The sequence below is a fragment of the Scyliorhinus canicula genome, chromosome 9, assembly GCF_902713615.1.
Source record: "Scyliorhinus canicula chromosome 9, sScyCan1.1, whole genome shotgun sequence".
Classification (NCBI taxonomy): domain Eukaryota; kingdom Metazoa; phylum Chordata; class Chondrichthyes; order Carcharhiniformes; family Scyliorhinidae; genus Scyliorhinus; species Scyliorhinus canicula.
In genome coordinates, this window is record NC_052154.1 from 131,736,703 (window position 1) to 131,762,840 (window position 26,138).

Consider the following 26,138-nt stretch of genomic DNA (forward strand, 5'->3'; position numbering starts at 1 on the left):
TTTCAGAAAACAGGCTTATTTATTTATAAGGAATCAACTTAAATCCTTCTTTTTCTGTACAAGACCATATATGGTTCAATTTTAGCAACAGTTATTGACAGAAGCCATTCAGTTCTGACTCAGAACTATTTGTTTTTCAGGGGCTGGAGCTTTGCTGGATAAGCTCCTAACAGTCTAGCTCCTATACATACAAGCAGATAGTAACTCACTCACTTCAAAAATGGCCAGTGATACTTTAACCATTTTTAACTAGTTAATACTTGAACTTCTGAATTTCTGTTTATTTTTACTGCAGATCACTTGGGCAAAACAATTATCAGCAGTACTTTTATGAGCAAAGTAATCCGATATTAATTTTTGTTCTCAAAGAGATAATCGAGAGCAGGCTGCCCTATCCTCTGCTCCATGTTGCGATTTTTGGTGAACTCTTTCAGCGAGGTCATTACTTCATTATCAAATTCTGGAGGAGTTGGCTTGGTTTCTGTTCAGGTGAAGAAGATAAAAACAAAGGTCACAAAATCACAATCTATATGGGGTGTTTGAGCTCTAGATTGGCTACAAGACTGCAGATTGAACCTAATACCCTCTTCAACCAAAAACAGCAGAATTCCAACCTAATGATTGAATTTTTAAAATAAATTTTAAAATTGGGTGACGTGTGATGGGCAGATTTCCTCTTTTTCCTGATGGCTTATCTTTTGGGTTACAACTTCATGATCTTCACCAGCAACTGAGAATTTAAAAAGTTTTCATATGTGCTTTATAATACAGTGAGTACCTTTTTGACTATTAAGGATATTACAGCCCAGCTGACTGAGGACCCCCACCCATATGTTCAGGAATCTTTGGATAATAATCAAATTGCAAATACAGTGACCTGGAAAAAGTTATAAATCTGCAGGTACAAGCGCAAAATGCTGCAATTGTAAAGGCTGTTTTCCTCCCTCAACTTTAATAGTGCAGCACAGTACCACAGTGGGTAGCACTGTTGATTCACAGTGCCAGGGTCCCAGGTTTGATTCCTGGCTTGGGTCACTGTCTATGCGGAGTCTGCACATTCTCCCCGTGTCTGTGTGGGTTTCCTCTGGGTGCTCCAGTTTCCTTCTACAAGTCCCGAAATAACAATAATAATCGCTTATTGTCACGAGTAGGCTTCAATGAAGTTACTGTGAAAAGCCCCTAGTCACCACATTCAGCTCCTGTTTGGGGAGGCTGATACGGGAATTGAACTGTGCTGCTGGCATTGTTCTGTACTACAAGCCAACGATTTAGCCCACTGTGCTAAACCAACCCCTATGTGCTGTTAGGTGAATTGGACATTCTGAATTCTCCCTCAGTGTACCCAAACAGGTGCCGGAATGTGGTGACTAGGGGCTTTTCACAGTGACTTTGTTGCAGTGTTAATGTAAGCCTACTTGTGACAATAAAAATTATTATTAATAGTTGATTATTGTGTAACACCCAGAGAAAACACAGTTTATCCACAGCATTCACTGAGTTAGTTGATCTGAGCTGGTGTAGTGGTAAAGCTGTTACAATTTGCTTCAGTGCCAGTAAGGAGTTCTCCCTCCTGTTCTGTTCTGTTCTCAAGTATATATATCAACAGCCAGTTTTATCCTCCTGAGGACTGAGACAGTGAGACTAATTATACTGCTCTCATTGATGTCCCAGTTATCAGTTAACAGTGCAGTTACAGACAGATGTTCCTGTTCTGTAAATGTTAGTACCACAATATGCCACGTTTATCCACCGAATCATTAGCGGTTGGGAATTACTTTTTTGGAGGAAGTTAAAATGTAAAAGGGGCGGCACAGTGGCGCAGTGGTTAGCACTGCTGCCTCATGGCGCTGAGGACCCGGGTTTGATTCCGGTCCCGAGTCACTGTCCATGTGGAGTTTGCACATTCTCTCCATGTCTGTGTGGGCCTAGACCTACTGGACGCAAGTATCCTAGAGAAAGGGAACTGTAGTGACATGTATGACCGACTGGTAGATAGGGACGACACCGTACTGGATGCAACAAGGAGGAAATGGGAGGACGACCTGGGGATGGAGATCGGGTGGGGACTCTGGAGCGAAGCACTGCATAGGGTCAACTCCACCTCCACGTGCGCAAGGCTCAGCCTGACGCAACTAAAAGTGGTACATAGAGCCCACTTAACAAGAACCCGTATGAGTAGGTTCTTCCCGGAGGTGGAAGACAGATGTGAACGGTGCCAAAGAGGCCCGGCCAACCACGCCCACATGTTCTGGTCCTGCCCCAGACTCGTGGAGTACTGGACAGCCTTCTTCGAGGTAATGTCCAAAGTGGTGGGAGTGAGGGTGGAGCCATGCCCGATAGTGGCGGTCTTCGGGGTTTCAGAACAGCCAGATCTATTCCTGGGGAGGAGGGCGGATGCCCTTGCCTTTGCCTCCCTGATCGCCCGCCGTAGAATCCTGTTTGGCTGGCGGTCAGCAGCACCGCCCAGAGCTGCGGACTGGCTGTCCGACCTCTCGGAATCTCTCCAAATGGAGAAAATCAAATTTGCCATCCGCGGGTCGGACGACGGCTTCCACAGAACGTGGGAGCCATTCATGCAACTGTTCCGGGACCTATTTGTGGCCAATGTACAAGAGGAAGAATAGTCGGGGGAAGGTAGCGGGAGGGGGGGGGGCTACAGGTTCGTTACGGGGGTTCGATGGCTAGCTAAGGCCCAAAACCAAGCTAAATAAACATGTTGAGGGGGGGGGGGGGGGGGGCGCAGTTACTACTACGAAGATGCTTACCTGTAAATATGTATGTTAATTTTTGCGTGTTTGTTTTTGTTTGTTTTTTTTTCTCTCTCCTAACAATTTGTAATTTGTTCAATATAAAATACGAAAACTGAATAAAAACATTTATAAAAAAAAAAAAAATGTCTGTGTGGGCCTCACCCCCACAACCCAAGATGAGCAGGGTAGGGTGATTGGCCACGCTAAATTGCCCCTTAATTGGGGGGATAAAAATAGAATTGGGTACTCTAAATTTATTTTTAAAAAACTTAACAGAAATTCAGAAACAACTATTTACTATAAAACAATTAGTTACCTTCGAATCAGGAGTTGGGGAATAAGGCAGGGAAAGGGGGAGCATTGCTGTGTCTGTACATACCTGTTATCCAGTAGTAAATGTCCCAGTCATTGCTTGGTTGATTTATCAGTTTATCGTACAAGCTCAGCTGTGTCGCTGTCATTTTATTTAGATGTTCTTTGGCAAAGAAACTGAAATAAGAAAGTTACCAGGCATAATGCATTGTAATCAAAATATTGTTATTTCTTGCTCTAGTGTACCATGCGGCAAGTTATCAAGCGTGTTCAGAACAGGGGTAATCAATCTATAATGATAACTCTGTTTCTCTCCACAGATATTGCCTGACTGGCTGAATATTTTTCGTGTTCTCTGTTTTTCTTTTACATTTAGGCAGTTTATTCTCATTCAGTGCCAGATATCTGCGATTAGTTTTATTTTGTCAGCAGTAGGGACCATTTTCTTATTTTGAGTATCAGCACCAGTAGTAAATATTCTGATGAACGGTTGCGACCCGAAACGTTAATTGTTTCTCCACAGATGCTACCAGACCTGCTGAATATAGAACATAGAACAGTACAGCACAGAACAGGCCCTTCGGCCCTCAATGTTGAGTCTAAATACTCAAATATCTTGAGTATTTTCTGTTTTTATATTAAATATTCCCAAATTAAGTGAAATGCTGCAGAGGTTCCCAGCATCACAGATGCAAGCCTTCACTTCCTTGTGATATCAAGAAATAGCTGAAGACACTGGCTATTGCAAAGGCTATGGGCCCTGACAATATTATGTCAATAGTACTGAAGACTTGTGCTTCAAAACGGGCCATGCCCCTAGCCAAGTTGTTCCAGTACAGCTACAACACTGTTATCTACCCAACAATGAGGCAGACCAGACTCCAACAGTGGCTAGGATACGGGAACGAAGCCCCAATATTTTAGTTTATTTGTAAGATTGTGTGGAAAGAATGATTCGCTCCAAAATTAATTGCATTTGAAAAATAGGGCTTTGGTCTTTCTAAAACAAAACTTTTATTATAAATACAATATTAAACTTTTAACTTCACATCCGAAAAAGAACAGCTTACAATTACCCCTTAACACTACTACTCAATTCCCCATTGAACAACGAGGAAAGAAACATACAACTGTCAATCCAGCTTAAAAGTCAGCTGGGCATAGAGTAATACTTGCTTCACAGAACAGATTCTGGCTCTGGTTAGAACCCCTTAAGACTCTGGCTGAATATCTTCAAACAGCTGCTTCAATTGGGTTGTTTCAGTCTTGTATCTCCAGACAATACTGCCCTGCTTTTAAAATATTATTACTCTTTAAACGATCCTACTGGGAAAGAAAACTGCCTTCACTTGTGGTCTAAAACAAACAAGGGTTACCAGATCAGACTTCACTTCCATAAGTCTTTCTCCAAATATTCTGTATCTCTGGTGCTTTCAAAATATCTTTCTGGACTTCCGGTGACGGTGATGTGCTGAGAGGACGCACATATTGCCGCTCTCCTCTGAACCAAGATTTTAAAAAGGCACTTTTAGTTGAATTTTGCCCAAATTTCATAGAAAATAATCCCTCAACAACTAAAGGAGGAAAACCAAGGAAAGATGCCAGCAAACGGGAGCTCGAGGAGCAGAAAAGACGGCAGAAGCGGCGGAAAGTGCCACGACCAGCAGACAAGATAGCAGACCCATGAGTGCAGGGGCACGCCCATGTGGTGTACACATAGTTGGTGGCCACGTTGGGTGCCCCCGGACAAGGGAAATCCCGGAGCGCAGGGGTCTGACCTCATGGTGAGAGCGGCGACCGTGGCCATGTTGGGCGGCTCCCTAACAAAGGGAAACCCCGGAATGCAGGGGCGCGTCCACCAGGTAAATATGGTTGATCCCGTAGAAACGGGGTGGAATGTAAGGGGGCTTAACGGCCCAGTGAAAAGATCCCGAGTCTTCGCCCACTTAACTCTGAAAGCCGACATAATCTTCCTGCAGGGGACACACCTGAGGGAGAAGGACCGACTGCGGGTAAGAAAGGGCTGGGTGGGACAGTCGTATCACTCACGTTACAGGATGAGGGCGAGGGGAGTAGCCATACAGATTCGTAAGAGGATGAGGTTTACAGCGAAAAAGACGGTTATGGACCAAGGGGGAACGGTACGTCATGGTCAGCGGTGCCCTGGAAGGGGCACTGGTAGTTCTGGTAAATGTGTACGCGCCTAACTGGAACGACACAGACTTTATAAAGACTATGGCGGAAATCCCCGACATTGACACACACCGACTGATTACGGGGGCGACTTCAACTGTATAGAGGACCCTCTGACGGACCGATCAAACCCCAGAAAGGGGAAAAAGACAGGCAAGGCTAGGGAACTGGGAGCATTCATGGAGCAGACTTTAATAAAAAATTTGCTCAAGCCCTGGCTTCACTCTTAAGGGATATGTTCGCAGACTCATTTGCGAGGGGCACCCTGTCTCCTACATTAACACAGGTCACGATATAGTTGATACACAAAAAAGAAAAAGGCCCAACGGAATGCGGATCATACAGACCCATTTCGCTGCTCAACGTAGATGCGAAGATACTCGCAAAAGGTCCTGGCCAAGAGACTGGAGAACTGCGTACCTACCGTAGGTGGTCGCAGAGGACCAGACGGGCTTTGTTATGGGTAAACAGCTAACTGCGAACATCAGGCGAATGATGAATGTAATAATGACCCCATCCGGGGAGAGGACACCAGAGATGATCGTCTCCCTGGACGCTGAAAAGGTCTTCGACAGAGTCCAGTGGAAGTACCTCTTTGAGGTACTGGTGCAGTTTGGGCTAGGAGCGGGGTTCACCCAGTGGGTGAAACTCCTGTACAATGGGCCCAAGGCGAGCGTTCGGACGAACACCACCAGCTCTCAATACTTCCATCCAGACAGAGGCACAAGGCAGGGATGCCCACTGTCCCTGCTCTTGTTTGCCTGGCAAATGAACCCCTGGCGATTGCTCTGCAAGACGCAAAAAGCTGGAAGGGCATTCAAAGAACAGGCAGGGAGCACAGAGTCGCACTCTATGCAGATGACCTGCTCCTCTACGTCTCAGATCTACAGAACGCCAGAAAGCAATCATGCAACTTCTGAGAAAGTTCAGAGCCTTTTTAAGCTACAAACTCAACATGGGCAAAAGCAAGGTATTCCCGATGAACCCGGATGGGGGAGGGGCAGAGCTGGAGGGACTACTGTGGTGAATGTATAATGCATAATTCACACTGTGTATCACTGTGTCCCTGTGGGCTCCGTCTGTGAGCCGTTGTGCGGCTCTGCCCACAGGGGGAGATGAGGAGCTTGTACAGGGCTCCACCCTTGGCTCCGCTCATGGCCCCTCCCACTAGCGGAAGTATAAAGTGCTGCGGTCTTGTGAGTCTGCCCTCAGTTCTTCTGGTCGCAGGCAGGCTCAGTTGTAAGTCTATTAAAGCCACAGTTTACTTCCTCTCGTGTCTTGAGTGAATTGATGGTCACATCAATTTAATAGACTTAAAAAACCACCATGGAATCAGTCCTCAAACCTGATCGACCAGAACTCGACCCACAGGCGCGAAGGAAATCTTTCTACACTGGCTTTGTTGCTTCAAGGCCTACCTGGCTGCGTCGACTACCTCCGCTACTACCGAAGAGCAGAAACTCAGTCTCCTACACGCACGGGTGAGCCATCGCATCTCTACGCAACTCGATAGTACCGATTCGTACACCGAAGCCCTCGCTATACTCGACCGCCTATACGTGCGGCCTGTAAATGAAGTTTACGCGCAACATATTTTCACTACCCGCCGCCACCGCCCCCCAGAGTCGCTAGAGGACTACCTGCACGACCTAAAAGCTCTTGCACAGGATGTAACTTTCAGGCTGTAACTGCCTCCCAGCATATGGAACTCGCTGTCCGTGATGTGTATGTTGCAGGGGTCCGGTCTAACTACATGCACCAGCGTCTCCTCGAAAAAGGGGCCCAGAACTTGGAAGACACTGTAACTCTAGCAACCTCGCTGGAGGTCGCGTTTCAAAGTTTGAACTCGTTCCCCGCCGACCACGCGACCCCATCGTGGACCCCCGACCAGAGACTGCCTCAAGCCTGCGCCGTGCGGTCACCCGCCCACTATAGAGCGCCATCGTGCCATTTTTGCGGCCAGCCTCAACACCCACGGCAGCACTGCCCGGCCCGCAACGCGACCTGCAGCAGCTGCGGTCGAAAAGGACATTTTGCTAAGGTATGCCTGTCCAAATCTACACCCTCTAACTCTACCGCTATCCAGAGCACTCGCTCCCCCAACCCACAGGCCCGCAGACCCCGCAATGATGCAGCGTGTCTGCCGACTCTGCCCGACATGTGCGACTCATGGGGGCCGCCACCTTAGCAATCCTCCCCCACACGGCCGGCCATGTGCGAGTCATGGGGGCCGCCATCTTGGCCGCCATTTTCCTCGCCGCCCGCCACGTGCGATCCACGGGGACGGCCATCTTGGACGCCATCTTCCTCATCACCCGCCACGTGCGATCAACGGGGGCCGCCATCTTGGCCATCACCCAATGTTCATATCGACAACTACAACCTCCGCGGACAGTCATCACGGGGCCACTCCAACACTGCTGATCAAGCCACCGACTACCCATAACTCAACGCAGTCACTTTGGACCAGTCACGGCCAAAGCACCTCAGAAGCTCAATGATGTCCGTTCGGGTCAACGGATACAAGACACCATGCCTCTTTGACTCCGGGAGCACTGAGAACTTCGTTCACCCAGACCTGGTAAGACGCTGTTCGCTCCCTATCTTCCCAGCACGGCAAACTACCTCCCTCGCCTCGGGGTCGCACTCGGTCCAAATACAAGGGCGCACCGTTGCGACATTAACAATACAGGGCGCCAACTACTCTAACTTCCAGTTGTACGTACTCCCAGACCTCTGCGCCCCCCCTCCTACTCGGGCTCGATTTTCAATGCAATCTTAGAAGCCTCACACTCAGCTTCGGTGGACCCCTACCCCCTCTCACTATATGCAGCTTAGCGACTCTAAAAATCGATCCCCCTCCACTCTTCGCTAATCTCACTGCTAACTGCAAACTCGTAGCCACTCGCAGCAGGCGGTATAGCCTGCAGGACAGGGTATTTATTAGAGCCGAAGTCCAGCGGCTCCTACGTGAGGGAGCCATAGAGGCCAGTAATAGCCCCTGGAGAGCTCCGGTGGTGGTCGTCAAGACCGGGGAAAAGTTCCGGATGGTGGTTGATTACAGCCAGACCATTAACCGGTTCACGCACCTCGATGCGTAGCCCCTCCCCCGAATTGCAGACATGGTCAACCAGATCGCTCAGTACCGCATCTTCTCCACGGTGCATTTGAAGTCTGCATACCACCAGCTCCCAATCCGCCCGGAGGACCGCCACTACACGGCGTTTGAGGCAGATGGCCGCCTCTTCCATTTCCTCTGGATTCCCTTTGGCGTCACGAATGGGGTCTCGGTGTTCCAACGAGCAGTGGACCGAATGGTAGACCAGTACGGGCTGCGGGCCACGTTTCTGTATTTGGATAACGTCACCATCTGCGGCCATGACCAGCAGGACCACGACGCCAACCTCCACCGATTTCTCCAAACCGCCCAGAAACTCAACCTCACATACAATAATGAGAAATACGTTTTCTGCACAACCAGGCTAGCCATCCTCGGCTATGTCGTGGAAAACGGGGTCCTGGGGCCTGACCCACTCCCTCTCACTCATTGTTTCAGGGCTCTCAAGAGGTGCCTTGGACTTTTCTCCTATTACGCCCAGTGGGTCCCCCAGTATGCGGACAAAGCCCACCCACTATTTAAGACCACACTCTTCCCACTGTCAGCCGAGGCCCGCCAGGCCTTCAACTGCATCAAGGAGGACATCGCCAAAGCCGCCATTCGGGTGGTGAATGAATCCGTCCCCTTTCAGGTGGAGAGCGACGCCTCAGAGGTTGCTCTCGCTGCCACTCTGAACCAGGCAGGGAGACCAATAGCTTTCTTCTCCTGAACCCTCTCCGTTTCAGAACTTCGACACTCCTCAGTCGAAAAAGAAGCTCAAACCATTGTGGAAGCCGTACGGCACTGGAGGCACTACCTCACAGGTAGGAGGTTCACCCTCATCACCGACCAGAGATCGGTTGCCTTCATGTTTGATAACACGCAGCGGGGCAAAATAAAAAACGATAAAATCTTGAGGTGGAGGATCGAACTCTCCACCTATAATTATGACACCATATATCGGCCTGGGAAGTTCAACGAGCCCCCAGATGCCCTGTCCCGCGGCACATGCCCAGCGCGCAAGACGACCGATTACAGGCTATCCACAATGATCTCTGCCACCCGGGGGTCACCCGGCTCACCCACTACATCAAAGCCCGAAATCTGCCTTTTTTCCACCGAGGAGGTAAAAGCCATCACCAGGAATTGCCCGATCTGCGCGGAGTGCAAACCGCACTTCCATAGACCAGACAAGTCCCACCTGGTAAAGGCTTCCTGGCCCTTTGAACGCCTGAGCATCGATTTCAAAGGGCCCCTCCCCTCGACCAATCGTAATGTGTACTTCCTCAACGTCATAGACAAATTCTCCCGTTTTCCGTTCGCTATCCCGTGCCCCGATATGACCTCCCATACAGTCATCAGAGACCTGCAAAGTGTCTTCACCCTGTTCGGCTTCCCCAGCTACGTCCACAGCGACAGGGGTTCGTCCTTCATGAGCGAAGAGCTGCGTCAGTATCTGCTCGTCAAGGGCTTCGCCTCGAGCAGGACTACCAGCTATAACCCCAGGGGGAACGGGCAGGTGCAGAGGGAGAATGAGACGGTCTGGAAGACCGTCCTACTGACCCTACGGTCCAGGAATCTCCCGACCTCCCACTGGCAGGTGGTCCTCCCTGACGCGCTCCATGCAATTAGGTCCCTCCTGTGTACGGCCACTAATCAGACCCCTCAGGAGCGATTATTTGTTTTCCCTAGGGGCACTACCACAGGGGCTTCGCTCCCATCTTGGTTGAGGAAGCACACATAAAACGGACCCACTGGTAGAGAGGGTACTACTGCTACACTCGAACCCACACTACGCCTTTATAGAACACCCCGACGGCCGTCAGGACACCGTCTCCCTCCGGGACCTGGCGCCTGCAGGATCCACCACCACCACCGAGGTACCCCTCACACTACACCCCACCGACCCTCACGTCCTGCGCCCCCACGCCTACAGGTTTCCTGCGCCCCCCTTCGCCTGTCGCACCGGTCAGGAACGAAGCTCTGAACGAACCACCCCCGGAGTCCACCCTCAGATCCACACCGCCCGTCAGCACACAACCATCCAAAGTGGCTGCAACCCCAGTGCTCCGCCGATCCCAGCGGACGACTCGGCCACCGGACCGGCTCAATCTGTAGACCCGTCACCCCCGCCGGACTTGATTTTTTTTTTTACAGGGGGTGAATGTGATGAATGTATAATGCATAATTCAAACTGTGTATCACTGTGGGCTCCATCTGTGAGCCGTTGCATGGCTCTGCCCACAGGGGGAAATGAGGAGCATGTACAGGGCTCCACCCGTGGCCATGGCCCATGGCCCCTCCCACTACCGGAAGTATAAAGTGCTACGGTCTTGTGAGTCTGCCCTCAGTTCCTCTGGTCGCAGGCAGGCTCAGTTGTAAGTCTATTAAAGCCACAGTTTACTTCCTCTCGTGTCTTGAGTGAATTGATGGTCACATCAACTACCATTCAAACTAGCCCAAAACAAATTGCGCTACCTGAGAATCCAGGTAGCCCACGACTGGACACAGATCCACAAGTGGATTCTGACCAGTCTGCCGGAGGAAGTTAAAAAGGACCTACAGAGATGGGATGCACTCCCGCTTTCCCTGGCGAGGAGGATGCTGACAATCAAAATGCAGTACTGCCGAGGTTCCTCTTCCTGTTTAGACCCATACCGATCTTCACCCCAAGGCCTTTTTCCACAATATAAACAAAATGATCATGGCATTTGTGTGTGGGGTAAGAACCCAAGGATCCCTAAATCAACACTGCAAAGGAGTAAAAATATGGGTGCTCTGGCCCCGCGGAATCTACAATACTATCACTGGGCAGCTATGGCAGAGAGGGTGAGGGGTTGGATACGTGAACCCAACATGGAATGGTTGAGATTGGAGGAGTCCTCCTGCAAAGGAACGACCCACTGGGCCCTAGCCACGGCAGCACTCCCAACCCCCCCCCCCCCCCCCCCGAAGAAATACACATCCTTTCCAGTAGTAGCAACACTACAGATATTTTGGTCTAACCGAGATGTTCCCCCATAGCCCCCATCTGCGGAAATCGCAAATTCCCACCAGCCATGCTCGACACCACTTTTTTAAAATGAAGAGAGGACGGGGTGACGCTCGCAGTCAGGCACTGTTACATCGGGAACAGACTAGAGACCTTGTGCGAACTGACAGAAGACCTGGAACTACCAATAGGGCAGGAACTCAGATACCTCCAAATCAAACACTTTCTCCGCAAGAAGATCGCAAGGTACCCAAGGACCCCAATAGACACACTACGAGGGGAACTAATAAACACAGACAGTAAGGCGAGGGGGGGGAACTGTGGGAAAATCTATGGATAGTAGATCGCCACACTACCAGAAGGAAGTGGAGGCTTTAGAGAGGGTGCAGAAGAGATTTACCAGGATGTTGCCTGGTATGGAGGGCATTAGCTGTGAGGAGAGGTTGAATAAACTTGGTTTGTTCTCACTGGAACAACGGAGGTTGAGGGGCGACCTGATAGAGGTCAACAAAATTATGAGGGGCATAGACAGAGTGGATAGTCAGAGACTTTTTCCCAGGATAGAAGGGTCAATTACTTGGGAGCATAGGTTTAAGGTGTGAGGGGCAAGGTTTGGAGGAGATGTACGAGGTAAGTTTTTTTACACAGAGGGTAGTGGGTGCCTAGAACTCGCTGCCGGAGCAGGTGGTGGAAGCAGGGACGATAGTGACGTTTAAGAGGCATCTTGACAAAGACATGAATAGGATGGGAATAGAGGGATATGGACCCAGGAAGCGTAGATTTTAGTTTGGACAGGCAGCATGGTCGGCACAGGTTGGAGGGCCAACGAGACTGTTCCTGTGCTGTACGTTTCTTTGTTCTTTCTTTTATGTACTGGATAGGGCAAGACTACCGCTGGACCAAGCCAGACGAAAATGGGAGGACAAACTGGGGACGTAAGTGGGTTGGAGACTCTGGAGCGAAGCACTGGGTAGGGACAACTCCACCTCCTCCTGAGTAAGGCTAAGCCTCATGCAGTTTAAAGTGGTGCACAGAGCTTACCTAACGAGAACCTGAATGAGCAGGTTCTTCCCAGAGGTGGAAGATAAATGTGAATGGTGCCAATGAGGCCCGGCCAACCACACCCACATGTTATGGGCTTGCCCCAGACTTGTCGAGTTCTAGGCAACCTTCTTCGAGGCGATGTTCAAGGTTTTGGAGGTGAGGGTGGAGCAGTGCCCGAGAGTGGCAGTATTCGGGTATCAGACCAGCCAGAACTACAGATGGGGAAGAGGGCCGCCGCCCTGGCTTTTGCTTCCTTAATCGCACATCGGAGAATCCTGCACGGCTGGCGACCAGCAGCACCACGGCTGCAGAATGGCTGGCAGACCTGTCAGAATTTCTCCACCTGGAGAAGATTAAGTTTACCATCCAACAAAGCATGGGAGCCATTCATCAGCCTGTTCCAAGACCTCTTAGAGGCTATTAGAGACTAGGGAAAGGGGGGTGGGGTAGAGCAGACAAGAACGCACACAATGAGGAGGAGCAAAGGGGGATGCGGGGGAGGAGAGAAGGAGGGAACGCAAGGGAGTCACAGAGAAAAACATGGGGAAAAAAGGGAGGGAGGGGGCAGAAAGGCCCCCCCCCCCCTCCTTGAACCCACAAGGACAACAACAAAAAACGCAAAGAGGAGCGGAGCTCTGTAATATGACACCCAGGGCAGAAGAGGGGACTACCAATGTGGCCGGGGGGGGGGGGGGGGGGGGAATATATGTTAAAAAAGTATGTAAATACGAAACTGCACAACATGTAAATACCAGGTGCACTATTTGTTGAATAGTTAATACGTTGAAAAAAGCCAATAAAAATATATTTTTAAAAAATGTCTTTCTGGGTTCCACCCAGAAAATACAAATTAACTTTCCAAGGATTGAAAGTTTAGTTACTCCCCAGGGACTTTCCAGGAAAACCAGTATGAATTAATCCAGACTGAAAGACACATTCCTTCATCAATTTCACCTGCCGGCTGCTAAAACCACCCAGGCTGTAGAACAGAATTTTTTTTTTTTTTAAATGACCAATGCAGTCAAACACATTCTAACCCCAGGCTTTTAGCCCTTAAATTGCCCAATACCCAATTTTTCTAAAATCTTCCAATTGTCATAGGGGTATGTCCTATACAAAAAAGGGGCAAATTCAGCCTGGCCAATTACCATCCCCATCAGTCTACTCTGAACCATCAGTAAAGTCGTCAACAGTGCTTACTCTTAATCATCAGTAAAGTCGTCAACAGTGCTATCAAGCTAGGGCAGCATGGTGGCGCAGTGGTAGCACTGCAGTCTCACAGCGCCGAGGTCCCAGGTTCGATCCCGGCTCTGGGTCACTGCCCGTGTGGAGTTTGCACATTCTCCCCTTGTTTGCGTGGGTTTCGCCCCCAAACCCAAAGATGTGCAAGGTAAGTGGATTGGCCACGCTAAATTGCCCCTTAATTGGAAAAATGAATTGGGTACTCTAAATGTATTTAAAAAAACAGAGCTATCAAGCTGCATTTGCTTAATAATAACTGTACTAATGCTCAGTTTGCATTCCACTCGGGTTATTCAGCTCCTGATTTCATTACAGCCTTGGTTCAAAACAGATGAACTCCAGAGGTGAGGCAAGAGTGACTACCCTTGACATCAAGGTAGCATTTGACTGAGTGTGGGATCAAGCGGCCCCAGCAAAACTGCAGGTGATGGGAATTAGGGGAAATCTCTCTGTTGGTTGGAGTCATACTTATGTGATGAATGCAAGAAATTGTCATATGTTATATGTTTTGCAGTAATTTACTACAACGTGGGTTAAGATGCATACAAACATAATGACTGCCAAAGCTGTGATTAAAGGATCTTAAAAGTGAGCAAATCATTAATTTTGCAGATGACGTGTTCTGCTAATGGGATATTGTTTACATTTGAAGAACAACTGGGATGTAGATAAATGATGAGTGTTGTCTTTGGTCTTGGCTAAACAGGTTATGGGATATCTTGGGGGAGGAGATAGAAGAATACGTTATACTTTGGGTATAGATGATGTAATTAAGGGAAGGAGGCAGAAAAGTTAGTTCTTCCTAGGATTTTAGGGCAGAACGGTAGCACAAGTGGATAGCACTGTGGCTTCACAGCGCCAGGGTCCCAGGTTCGATTCCCCGCTGGGTCACTGTCTGTGCGGAGTCTGCACGTTCTTCCCGTGTCTGCGTGGATTTCCTCCGGGTGCTCCGGTTTCCTCCCACAGTCCAAAGATGTGCAACTTAGGTGGATTGGCCATGATAAATTGCCCTTAGTGACCAAAAAGGTTAGGAGGGGTTGGAGCCGGATATGGGGATGGTGATGAGCAGCCAGAAGAAGTTGAGAGAGAAACTGGAGGTCCTTGAGAACCGCTTCAGGAGGCAGAATTTGAGGATCGTTGAGATGCTCGAAGGCATCGAAGGTGCGGAGACCATCAAGTTTGTGGCCCGCATGTTGAAAACCTGATGGGGAGGGGGTTACAGGGTTAGGGTGGAAGTGAAGGCTTAAGTGGATCGGTGCAGACTTGATGGGCCGAATGTCCTCCTTCTGCACTGTATGTTCTATGTTCTAATCTGACCAGGTATTTCAGTTTTGGTCCTGAAAGGTTCTCTCTCCATTATTCAGCACGGAGAAAAGCAAATAAAAACCTTTGTTTATTCATGACGTATTTAAACTGTGTTGGTTTGCTTAATTGGAAACATAGTGGCCGGTTTAGGAATTAAGTTAAAATTTCTTTCTTCTTTTACTTAAGAATTGTTGTAACTGTTAACTGTAAAGCTACTTCACTGTTGTTAATGTGCTTAAGTCGGTGTTTAAATTTAAGTTTGTTTGAACATTAAAGCTACCTATTGGTCAGTGTTAGCACTCTTGGGATGCAGTAACATTTCTTCAGTTTTACAAATTGCAAATTTGTTGGGTTCTCGTCCGGAAGCCTAACGCTTAGCACAAAGGAAAATGCTTGTGGTGACTTCCGCTGGTGGCCATGGAGTGAGTGGTTGACATTTGGTGGCTCCTGCTCAAGGTGGAGTTTTTTTGGTCCTTCCCCACCCGAATTGTGTGGTGTTTGAGGGCTAAAGATGTATGAGTGCCCAGGGAAGGTAATACTCCTCTGGTGAGGATCAGCGGACGAGGAGTGCCACAAGGAAGAGAGAGCAGTTGGAGCAGAAAGGTTTTCATGGTGCGCCCAGGTGAAGGTGGTAGAGGGCGAAGAGGCAGTGCAGCCCTCCCAGTAGTCGACGGAGCAGCTGGTGATGTTTTTCAAAGGCAAATTCCAGCAGTAGAGGAAAAAGGCCTTAGAGGATTTGGCCAAAGTGGTAGAGTTGCTTAGGACGGTGATCGAGCAGATGGAGCAGAGACAGAAGGCTCAGGGCCTGGTGATCCAGAAGGCGGAGGAGTCAGTGGTGGAGCTTGAGGATTGGCTGATCTCGTTGGAGCCGGATATGGGGATGGTGATGAGCAGCCAGAAGAAGTTGAGAGAGAAACTGGAGGTCCTTGAGAACCGCTCCAGGAGGCAGAATTTGAGGATCGTTGAGATGCTCAAAGGCATCGAAGGTGCGGAGACCATCAAGTTTGTGGCCCGCATGTTGAAAACCTGATGGGGAGGGGGCCTTTGCCGACTCCTCGAGGTGGATCGGGCGCACAGGGTGCTAAGGAGGCGGTTGCAGGTGGGGGAGCTGCCAAGGGCGATGGTGGTGAGGTTACATCAGTTCCTGGATAAAGAGAAGTTCTTAGGTGGACGTGGTAGACCAAGTAATGCACCTGGGATGGGAGTGAGCTGCGGATTTATCAGGACCTTGGTGCAGAGCTGGTCAAGTAGAGGGCCAGGTATAATCGGGTGAAGGGGGTGAAGTTCGGGGTTTTGTACCCTGCCTGTTTGTGGGTGATGCATCCCAAAGCAGGAATTTAATTTTGAGTCACCGGGAGTAGTGTGAGGACATTGAACCCTGACGAGGGTTCTGTGTAAATTGTGGGGGATATAGGGTGGGTTGATTGGGGCAGGTTATGACAGGAGAGCGGTGATGCTGAGTGTGCCTTTTGTTTCTCTGCCTTTTGGGAGGGTTGTGGGGGCAGTAGACTGGAGGGGTGAGGAGAACTCAGAGGCCTTGCTAGCTGGGCGATCTAGTTAACGGGAGTGAAGTGAGGGTTGTCAAGAGGAAGGTGTGGTGGAATTGGGATGGTTTGTTGGTTGAATGGGGGGGGGGGGTTGCTGACATTGGTGTGGTGCAGTTGGGAAGAGATGGCGGCGGACATCTGGGGGCGGGCCAAGAAGGGTGTGTGACGGGGGCTGGCTTAGAAAGGGATATGGCTGATCGGCAGGGGAGGGGGGTGGGGAGCCCCAGACCAGGTTGGAACATCTAAGGGTTGAATGGGCCAGTTAGGTGGTCGCTTGTTTTTTCGCACTTGAGGATCTTGAAGATGTTCTTACAGAAGACACAACTGAAGTTGGAGGATCAGACAAGGCTGAGAAAGGGATGGGTGAGGCAGGGGTTCCACTTGGGGTTAGACATGAAGACGAAGGGGTGTGGAGTGGGTGTATTTGTTGGAGGTGCTGGGACGGTTTGGTTTGGCCAGGGGTTTGTGGATTGGGTTCGGCTGATGCTAAGCGTTGTACGTGTTTGGGGTACTTCGGGTTACATGGGGGGACGAGGCGGGGGTGCCCGCTCTCCCCATTGTTTTTCTCCTCGGTGATAGAGCCGTTGGCTGTGGCACTTTGGGCATTGGGCACTGAGGGGCTGGAAAGGGATTGAGTTGAGGAGGGTTGTTGCTAAGTTTCGCTATATGGGGACAATTTGTTGTTATACATTTCCAACCTATTGGGTAGCATTGAAAGGATTATGGAGATCCTGAGGGAATTTGGCCGTTTTTCGTGATACAAATTGAACATGGGGAAGAGCAAAGTGTTCCCTATTAATGCTAGAGGGCAGTAGAGGAGGTTTAGGGACTTGCCATTCTGGGTGGTGGGGGCAAGTTTTCAGTATCTAGGAATCCAGGTGACGCGGAGCTGGTCCCAGCTACACAAATTGAACTTGGCTAACTTGTGGAGAGAATGAAGGATTTCAAGAGCTGGGATGTGTTGCTGCTGTCATTGGCTGGCTGCGTGCAGACGGTGATCTCCCATCTTTGTTCCTTTCTCTGTTAGGAAGGTGAACGTGATAATTTTGCGGTTTGTGAGGGCAGGAAGACCCAGCGGGTGAAGCGGATGTTCCTGGAGAGGAGGCAAGGGGTGGGGCTATTGTTGCTGAATTTGAGGAATTATTATGGGGAGGCGAATAGTGCAATGTGAGGAAATGGGCGGTGGAGGAAGGATCAGTATGGGGTGGATGGAGGCAGCGCCATGTAGGGGAACGGGTTTGAGGGCACTATTGTTGGTGCCTCTTCTGTTCTTGTTGGTCAGGTATTCCGTGAGCCCAGTGGTGGTTTTGGCGTTAAGGGTATGGAGCCAGTGGAGGTAATATTTCGGGTTGGAGCTTGTCGTTGTGGGTGCCGATATGTGACAGCCATAGGTTAGTACCGGCGAGGCTGGATGCGAGGTTCCGGCAGAGTACTTTGGGGACTTGTTTATAGTAGGCACGTTTGCAGGTCTGGAGGAATTGGAAGAAACCTTTGCATTGCCCAGAGGGTTTTTGGTACCTGCAGGTGAGAGATTTCATGAGGAGAAGTGCTGCCTTCCCGGGGCTATCGCCTCGGGTGTTGAAAGACATCGAAGGATGATATTGAGGAAGGGAGAATGTTGACTATCTACAGTGGGTAGATGGAGAGGAAGGGTGCTTCGGTGGAGGTGATTAAGTGTAAATGGGAGGAGGAGTGGAGAGGGGAGGTGCGTGCCGCGTCATGAGAAGATACCTTGCCCGTGTCCTCGTCATGTGTGAGGTTGAGTCTCATCCAGTTTAAGGTGGTGCATAGGGCCCACATTGTAGTGTTCTTTCAGATGGCCTGATTTATATTATAAGAACACTTGTAGCTAAATCTATAAACGATTTATTCACATTAACTGTGGGTCAATTATCTCCAAAACAGGTGAATAACAGTATGAACATGCACAAGCAACCTCTCTCCCAGCTCTCTGGTCAGTCTGAGGTCACCTGACTCTAACATTCACTTATATACTAGTGAAACTCCTAGTGGCCAGTCGGTGAATTACAACACAGCCATGATATCACTACATTCCCTTTCCTTTGAAGGAATAAATTAATACATCATCAGTATATATACATGTGATATCATGAGCTTGTGAATCTAACAGTATTAATTTAAAAAACATTTAAAACTGGTTTAAATACTTATATATACATACACACAACAACAGCAAGCATAGTATGTACAAATAGTCCAAACCTACAAATTGAGTCGATCAGGTTTTCTTCTGACTCTGGTTGATCTTCTCAAAGTTTGACCTTGCTGCTCAGAACTTGTAGATTCAATGTTCTCCATGCTCAGGAACTGCTGAACTAACTGATACTGCAGCTGATGTTGATGATTCTGATGTACATTCATCATCCATCACATTGTTGTGAAAGTCTTCTCTGGTTTTCAAAAGCACGCATCGATTTCTTCTTCAAACCAACCCTTCCTCTGTACATTGTAGTAACGGGGTGCTACTTCTTCAAGTACAAAGGCTTTTCCCTACCAATTGCCTGAATCTTCTATTCTCACAATGTCATCACCACTTGTTTTGCTTTAATGTTTTGCATTTCCTGCAGTACCACTGCATTCTCTTCCTTCTTTGCCAAGTATGGAAGTGTGGTACGCAACCTTCTATTCATGAGTAACTCTGCTGGCGCTCTACCATGTGACAATGGTAATGCTTTGTAATGTGATTTCGCGAGATATGGATCAGATTGGCTCTCCATTGCTTTCCGTAATGATTACTTTACAATATGTACACCTTTTTCATTAAGATCTTTGGGATCCATGCCTATACGAGCATCACCATTTTTTTGTTTCACATCTGCCATGGAATTGACCCCATTGGTAGGTACCTTCTTGATAACCTGTGGTTTTGTATCTGATACGAGTGGTAGGGTAGAAATGAGATTGACATGCAGATCTACATCTTCAGCAATTTCACTACTAATAATTTGTATCGGTGCTTTAGATAATGCATTGTTAAATTATATCTCGTTGGCGAATGGTAGTGCAATAAAATCAGTGAACACATCGCTGAATTTGCTGATAACGTTCTCAGAATCGTTGGAGTTTTGATCCAATCCTTTGTGGATGCTACGTACCAACTGCACTGGACCTAATTCTTCACTAGATTGATGACCTAATAACGAACCCAAGCCCTCGCGTAAAATACAGAATGGTACGGAATAAACTGTGTTCTTCACCACCACACTCAGGTCACAAGCACCATAACATTTAATGCTTGAACCATTATAATCTTTCAGCGATATTTTGTGATTTCTTCTGATCGGCAGAATTTTTAGATTTTTTAAATCAGTCATGATGATTAAATTGGCTTTGGCACCAGTGTCGAATTTCAATTGGACCACTGTAGTGCTCACTTCAAGTGGTAGCAGCCATTTGTCATCAATCGCATTTACTTTAAATGGAGCATCAGTTCGCATTTTTTTTTTTTTAAAAGTGCTGGAGAATTTTTTGATGTCTCCAAAAAATTATTCTTCTCTGTCATTTGCCCAACAAATATGATGTTTCATCACTGGAGACTGTGTCTTCCACTGTGCTGACTGAACTGGCGTTGAGCTTAGAGTAACAAATCTGAGCAGTGATTTTTTTCCTTTGCATCTGGAACAAAACTTGCCAAATGCTGGTCACTGCCTTAATTGGTGCCTTTGACCACATCTTTTCCACAGAAATACTCCATCTTCATCTTTTTTTTTTTTTTTTTTTTTTTATAAATTTAGATTACCCAATTATTTTTTCCAATTAAGGGGCAATTTAGCGTGGCCAATCCACCTACTCTGCACATTTTTGGGTTGTGGGGGCGAAACCCACGCAGACACGGGGAGAATATGCAAACTCCACACGGACAGTGACCCAGAGCCGGGATCGAACCTGGGACCTCAGCGCCATGAGGCGGTTGTGCTAACCACTAGGCCACCGTGCTGCCCTTCCATCTTCATCTTTAACATGTTAGTTGGTGTGCGAGGAGCTGCAGGAACTTTGCCGCCTTTCTTGGGAAGTTTCCCATCTTTATGGAGAAAGGATGGCATCCGGAAAATGAAATGAAATGAAAATCGCTTATTGTTACAAGTAGACTTCAAATGAAGTTACTGTGAAAAGCCCCGAGTTGCCACATTCCGGCGCCTGTTCGGGGAGGCTGGTACGGGAATTGAACCGTGCTGCTGGCCTGCTTTACAAGCCAGCGATTTAGCCCAGTGTGCTAAACCAGCCCCTAAATGAAAATCGCTTATTGTCACAAGTAGGCTTCAAATGAAGTTACTGTGAAAAGCCCCTAGTTGCCACATTCCGGCGCCTGTTCAGGGAGGCTGGTATGGGAAATGAACCAAGTTCTTTCCTTCAAGAATACACCGCCATTACTGAGAAACATTTTAGAATGCTGTGCTGCTAGCTCGTGAGCCTGACAAATCTTAACTGTTTGTTCCAAAGACAGCTTTGATTCAGTCAACAACCATTCCCTCAGCTTATTTTCATTCACACCAAACACAATCTGGTCCCGAATCAGGGAAGGTTCCACCTCAGAAAAATTACAGGTTTTAGCTTTTATCTTTAAATCAGTGATGAAATGATCTACGGACTCTTCTGTCTTCTGTTAACGTGATCTAAACACACGTTAAATCATAAATTTCACTCTTTCTGGGGGTGCAATGTTCATCAAATCTTCAAATTACTTGATTAAAGTTTTTACTCCCTTCATCGTTTGCAAATTTAAACATATTTAATACAGCAATTGCTTCGGGCCCTGCCGCTGTTAGGAGCATTGCTGCCTTATGCAAATCTGATTGATGCCCTAAATTTACTACAGTAAGATACAGATTAAATTGTTGTTTAAACACACCTGTGGCTGTCCACATTACCATGAAATCTAAAATTCATTTGTGGCTTCAATTACTTTGTGCTGTTCATTTGGGCAGTCTGCAAAATCTTCAAATCTCTGTGGACCTCATGGCAGGCTGCACCGATGATGTGTTAGTTTTTTCTCAGTGTTTAATACCATCTGGCCCTGGTACCATGTTCTTGTCGGAAGCCTGATTTATATTACAAGAACACTTGTAGCTTAAGCTATAAATGATTTATTAACATTAACTGTGGGTCAAATAATAATAGTATGAACATGCACAAGCAACCGCTCTCCCAGCACCCCAGTCAGTCTGAGGTCACCTGATTCTAACATTCATTTATATATTAGTGAGACTTCTAATGGTCAGTCGGTGAATTAAAACACAACCATGATATCACTACACACATGACAGTGGGGAGGATGAGCTGGTTCTTTGCAGGGGTGGGGGATAGGTGAGGCCGGTGTATTGGGGTCCCTGCAAATCACATCATTATGTTTTGGACATGTCCAAAGCTGATGGAGTTCTGGCAGGGGATGTTATGTCTGAGATTCTGAGTGTGGGGATGGCAACATTCGGTGTGTCGGAAGATCCAGGAGTCCAGGTGGGGAGAGAGGCCGATGTATTGGCCTTTGCCTCCCTGATGCCTGGAGTCGGATTGAGGGGTTTGCAGGAGGGGCTGGTGTGGGGGGGGGGGGGTTGTGATTGGGGTAAAATTAGGAAGGTGGGGTGCGGTGGGGTATTGGCATGGGGGGGGGGGGGGGGAGGTTGGGGATTTGTGGTTTCTGTTCATGTTGATGCTTTGGTCTTCTGATGAAAATATGTAAAAGCCTTGAATAAAAATATTTTTAAAAAAAAGAACAATGCTTGTGGTTGTTGGAGGAATCCTCTAGGTTCCTGGACATCACTGCAGGAGTTCTTCAGGGTATTGTCATTCATTGTAACCATCTTCAGCTGCTTCATAAAGACCTTCCTTCCATCATTAGTTTAGGAATGGGAATGTTCGCTGATGATTGCACAATGTTTAGTAACATTCACAATGACTCAGATACTGAAGCAGCCCATGTCCACAGGCTTGGGCCGACAAGGTTGCAAGTAACATGCACACCATACAAGTGCCAGGAAATGACTATCTCCAACAAGGGAGAATCTAACCATTGCCCGTTTGACATTCAACAGAATCATAGAATCCCTACAATGCAGAACTGAATTACCCGCTATCAACATACTGGGGAAGGTTACCATTGACCAGAAACTGAACTGGACTAGCCATATGAATACTGTGGCTACAAGAGCAGGTGAGAGGCCAGGAATCCTTGTGGTGAATGACTCACCTCCTGACTCCCCAAAGCCTGTCCACAAGACACAAGTCAGGTGTGTGATGGCACACTATCTATTTGCTTGGATGTTCAGCTCTGACAACATTTACGAAGCTCCACAGCATCCAAGACAAAGCTGCCCACTTGATTGGTACCCCATCCACAAACAATCACTCCCTCCACCAGCGATGGCACAGTGTACCATCTACAAGACGCATTGCAGGAATTCACTAAGCTCATTAGACAGCATGATCTGAACCTATGATCGCGACCATCTAAAGGAACAGGGGCAGCAGCTACATGGGAACTGCCCCCTGTACTCACCATCCTGACTTGGAAATATATCGCCGTTCTTCACTGTCACTGGGTGAAAATCCTGGGACTCCATCACTAATAGCTGTGGGTGTACTACATGGATTGCAGCAGTTAAAGTAGGTAGATTGTCATTACCCTCTCAAGGGCAATTAGGGATGGACAATAAATGTTGGCCTAACCAGTGATGCCCACATCCCGATGAATGAACAAAAAGAACTTCCTCTACACCGTTTCAAATAACATTCTCGGCTCAGAATAAACAGGGAATAATACTGAATGAGGCAAAGTTCCACCACAAACATGAAGGGGGAAAATCAGTACAAGCATGTTAAAATGCCGTTGACAATTTGTTAAATGGTGAAGCAAATGATAAATTCAGATCTTCAAATTCAAATTCCAATATTTTACCTCAATATGATGCAGTTCTCTAGCATTCCCCGCTTACGGCTCTGATACAGCAGGCGTGCACGCTTTGTATCCAGTGGCTCATCAGTCCGCTCTTCCCATGGAGGTAGCAGTATCTGAAAAATGTCTCTCATTTCGTCATCAGGAGTATCTCCACGATATGCTCGGACAGAGCAAGCACCAAGTACGGTACGTATTAAGCTTTGTCTGGACAGTCTCAGAGCCTGCAGAGAGACAAGACGGAGATTCTGTCAAACCTCAGCATATTGATCCCTTACTGACACATAATATCTCCTAGTTATCAACTTCTGAGTGTCAAATAATTGATAATAGGCTCCAATTTCAGTTTTAAAAGATTTCCTCATTATGATTAATTTTGTACACGTTACCACGAGGCATTGAGTAGTCTGACTATATTACCTGTGCTCTATGGGTCACCGACAATGGTGATACAGTGTACTAAGATACAACAGCTGAAGTTGCTCCACCAATGGCAGCATGGAGGGTGAATACATTGAAGATCAGAACTTGATGAGTGAATATGTAGCTTTAGATTATAATTTTACTTAAGGAGGCCATTCTGCCCATTGTGCCCGTGTGGGTGCTTTCAAAGTGTTATCCAATTAGTCCCACTCTCTTATTTATTCTATATAGCCGTGAAGTTTTCTCCTCTGTAATTATTTATCCAATTCCAGTTTAAAAGTTATATTAAATCTGCTTTTACCATCCTTTCAGGCTATGCATTTCATAGAATCTCTACAGTGCAGAAGGAGGCCATTCGGCCCATCACGTCTGCACCGACCCTCTGAAAATGCACGCTACCTGGGCACATGCCCCCACCATATCCCGTAACCCAGTAACCCCACCTAACCTTTTGTACACTGAGGGACAATTTAGCATGACCAATCCACCTAACCTATACATCTATGGACTGTGGGAGGAAACCAGAGCACCTGGAGGAAACCCACGCAGGCACAGGGAGAATGTACAAATTCCACACTCACAGTAACCCAAGACTGGAATTGAACCCGGTCCTTGGCTTTGTGAGGGTGCAGTGCTAACCATTGTGCTTCCGTGCCGCCCCAAATCAAATCATTACCCACTTTAAAAATTCAAGGCTCTGGTTAAAACTAGAATTCTTTCCATATCTGTTCCGTTGTGCATTTGCAACATTTTCTCTTGTTTCAAATTTCTAGTATTTACATTATTTTTTGTCATGTTAAATCGTTCAATATTCAAGGCAACAGGCTTACAGTTTTCATAGAAGAACAAAGCAAATTGTGGAATGCGATCACAAAATACTGATTGAAAATCTCAAGTGTTGCACATATTGAAGGCACAATTAAAGTGGGTTGGCAGAGTTTTTTCCCTTTCATATCCAGTATGGTAACAGGAACATAGAACATTACAGCGCAGTACGGGCCCTTCGGCCCTCGATGTTGCGCCGACCCGTGAAACCATCTGAAGTCTATCTGACCTACACTATTCTATTTTCATCCATATGTCTATCCAGTGACCACTTAAATGCCCTTAAATTTGGCGAGTTTACTACTGCTGCAGGCAGGGCGTTCCACACCCCTACTACTCTCTGAGTAAAGAAACTGGCTCTGACATCTGTCCTATATCTACCACCCCTCAATTTAAAGCTATGTCCCCTCGTGTTGGTCATCACCATCCGAGGAAAAAGACTCACTTTCCACCCTATCTAACCCTCTGACTATCTTATATGTCTCTATTAAGTCACCTCTCAGCCTTCTCCTCTGTAACAAAAACAACCTCAAGTCCCTGAGCCTTTGACTAATCACTATCTACAATTGTCTTGATTATGTAATCCTTTACTAACAGAAAACCATCAATCTCAGTTTTAATATTTTCCATTGACCCAGCATCCGCAACTTTTTCAAGGACTGAGTTTTGGATTTCCATGATCCTTTTCTGTGCAAAACATGGTTCTCGAATATCCTAGGTCTTATACCTTGCAGATTGCGTCCCCATGTGTTGGTTCCCCGTGAGGAAAAAAACCCTAACATCTCTCCTATTAGCACTACTACTCACAGTTCCAGGATCCGGGTTCGATTCCGACCTTGGGTGACTACTGTGCGGGGTTTGCACATTCTCCCCGTGCCCGCATGGATTTCACCCTACAACCCAAGGATGTCTATGTTAGGCCGTGCTAAATTGCCCCAAAATTGGAAGAAGAAAATGGGCACTCTAAATTTATGAACAAAGATTAGGCTGAATCCTTTTGATGCAAGGGAAGATAAGCTAACTTTAGCAACCTGTCCTCAGAATTTGAATAGAAACAATGTGCAGGGGTACGGGGTAAAGACAGGGGAAGGGCACTAAGTCATGATGCTCGTTTGGGGAGCCGGTTCAGAATGGCCTCCTTTTGCGCCGTAACGATTCTGTGATTTTGACCTTCACCGTTTTAGCCCCGGTATAATTCTGGTCATTTGGCAGCACCTTTCCAAAGCCTCTACATCCTTTCTGAAAGTTCATATTAAACCCTGCTCCCCTGTTTTCTGCTGCTTTTACTCACACTCCGCACCGCCGACATCTTCCACCCCTTCTTGGTAGCAAAAGTTACTCTGGGTTTATTGGAAAGTATCCCTGGCAAGAGGGCAGAGGAGCACAATGAAATGTGTTTTTGTAATGTGACAGCCAGTTGCGTACTGTTGTCTTGGGCTCCTACTATCCACAGGTACAGTCAGTGGGGCGGAAGTCTGTTCCGTGTGTCAACAGCGGG

The 26,138-nt window shown here is 47.6% G+C and overlaps 1 protein-coding gene across 1 annotated transcript; it reads right to left on the reverse strand.

Moving 5' to 3' along the window:
- On the reverse strand, window positions 1-26,137 carry sdhaf2 (succinate dehydrogenase complex assembly factor 2). The gene is made up of 4 exons (XM_038807609.1): window positions 25,932-26,137; window positions 23,396-23,616; window positions 3,130-3,239; window positions 1-481 (listed from the first exon to the last, which is right to left on the reverse strand). The coding sequence occupies exons 1-4, from the start codon at window positions 25,947-25,949 to the stop codon at window positions 351-353; spliced, it is 480 nt and encodes a 159-aa protein (XP_038663537.1). The 5' UTR covers window positions 25,950-26,137; the 3' UTR covers window positions 1-350.
- Between the last annotated feature and the right edge of the window lies 1 nt (window position 26,138).

Excerpts from the sequence above, each read along its gene's own strand:
- sdhaf2 (XM_038807609.1), bottom strand. Across the intron at positions 3,240-23,395 it reads GAGAACTGCATCATATTGAG|TTTCTTTGCCAAAGAACATC; the intron begins GTAAAATATTGG and ends TTCTTATTTCAG. Across the intron at positions 482-3,129 it reads CATTTACTACTGGATAACAG|AAACCAAGCCAACTCCTCCA; the intron begins GTATGTACAGAC and ends TCACCTGAACAG.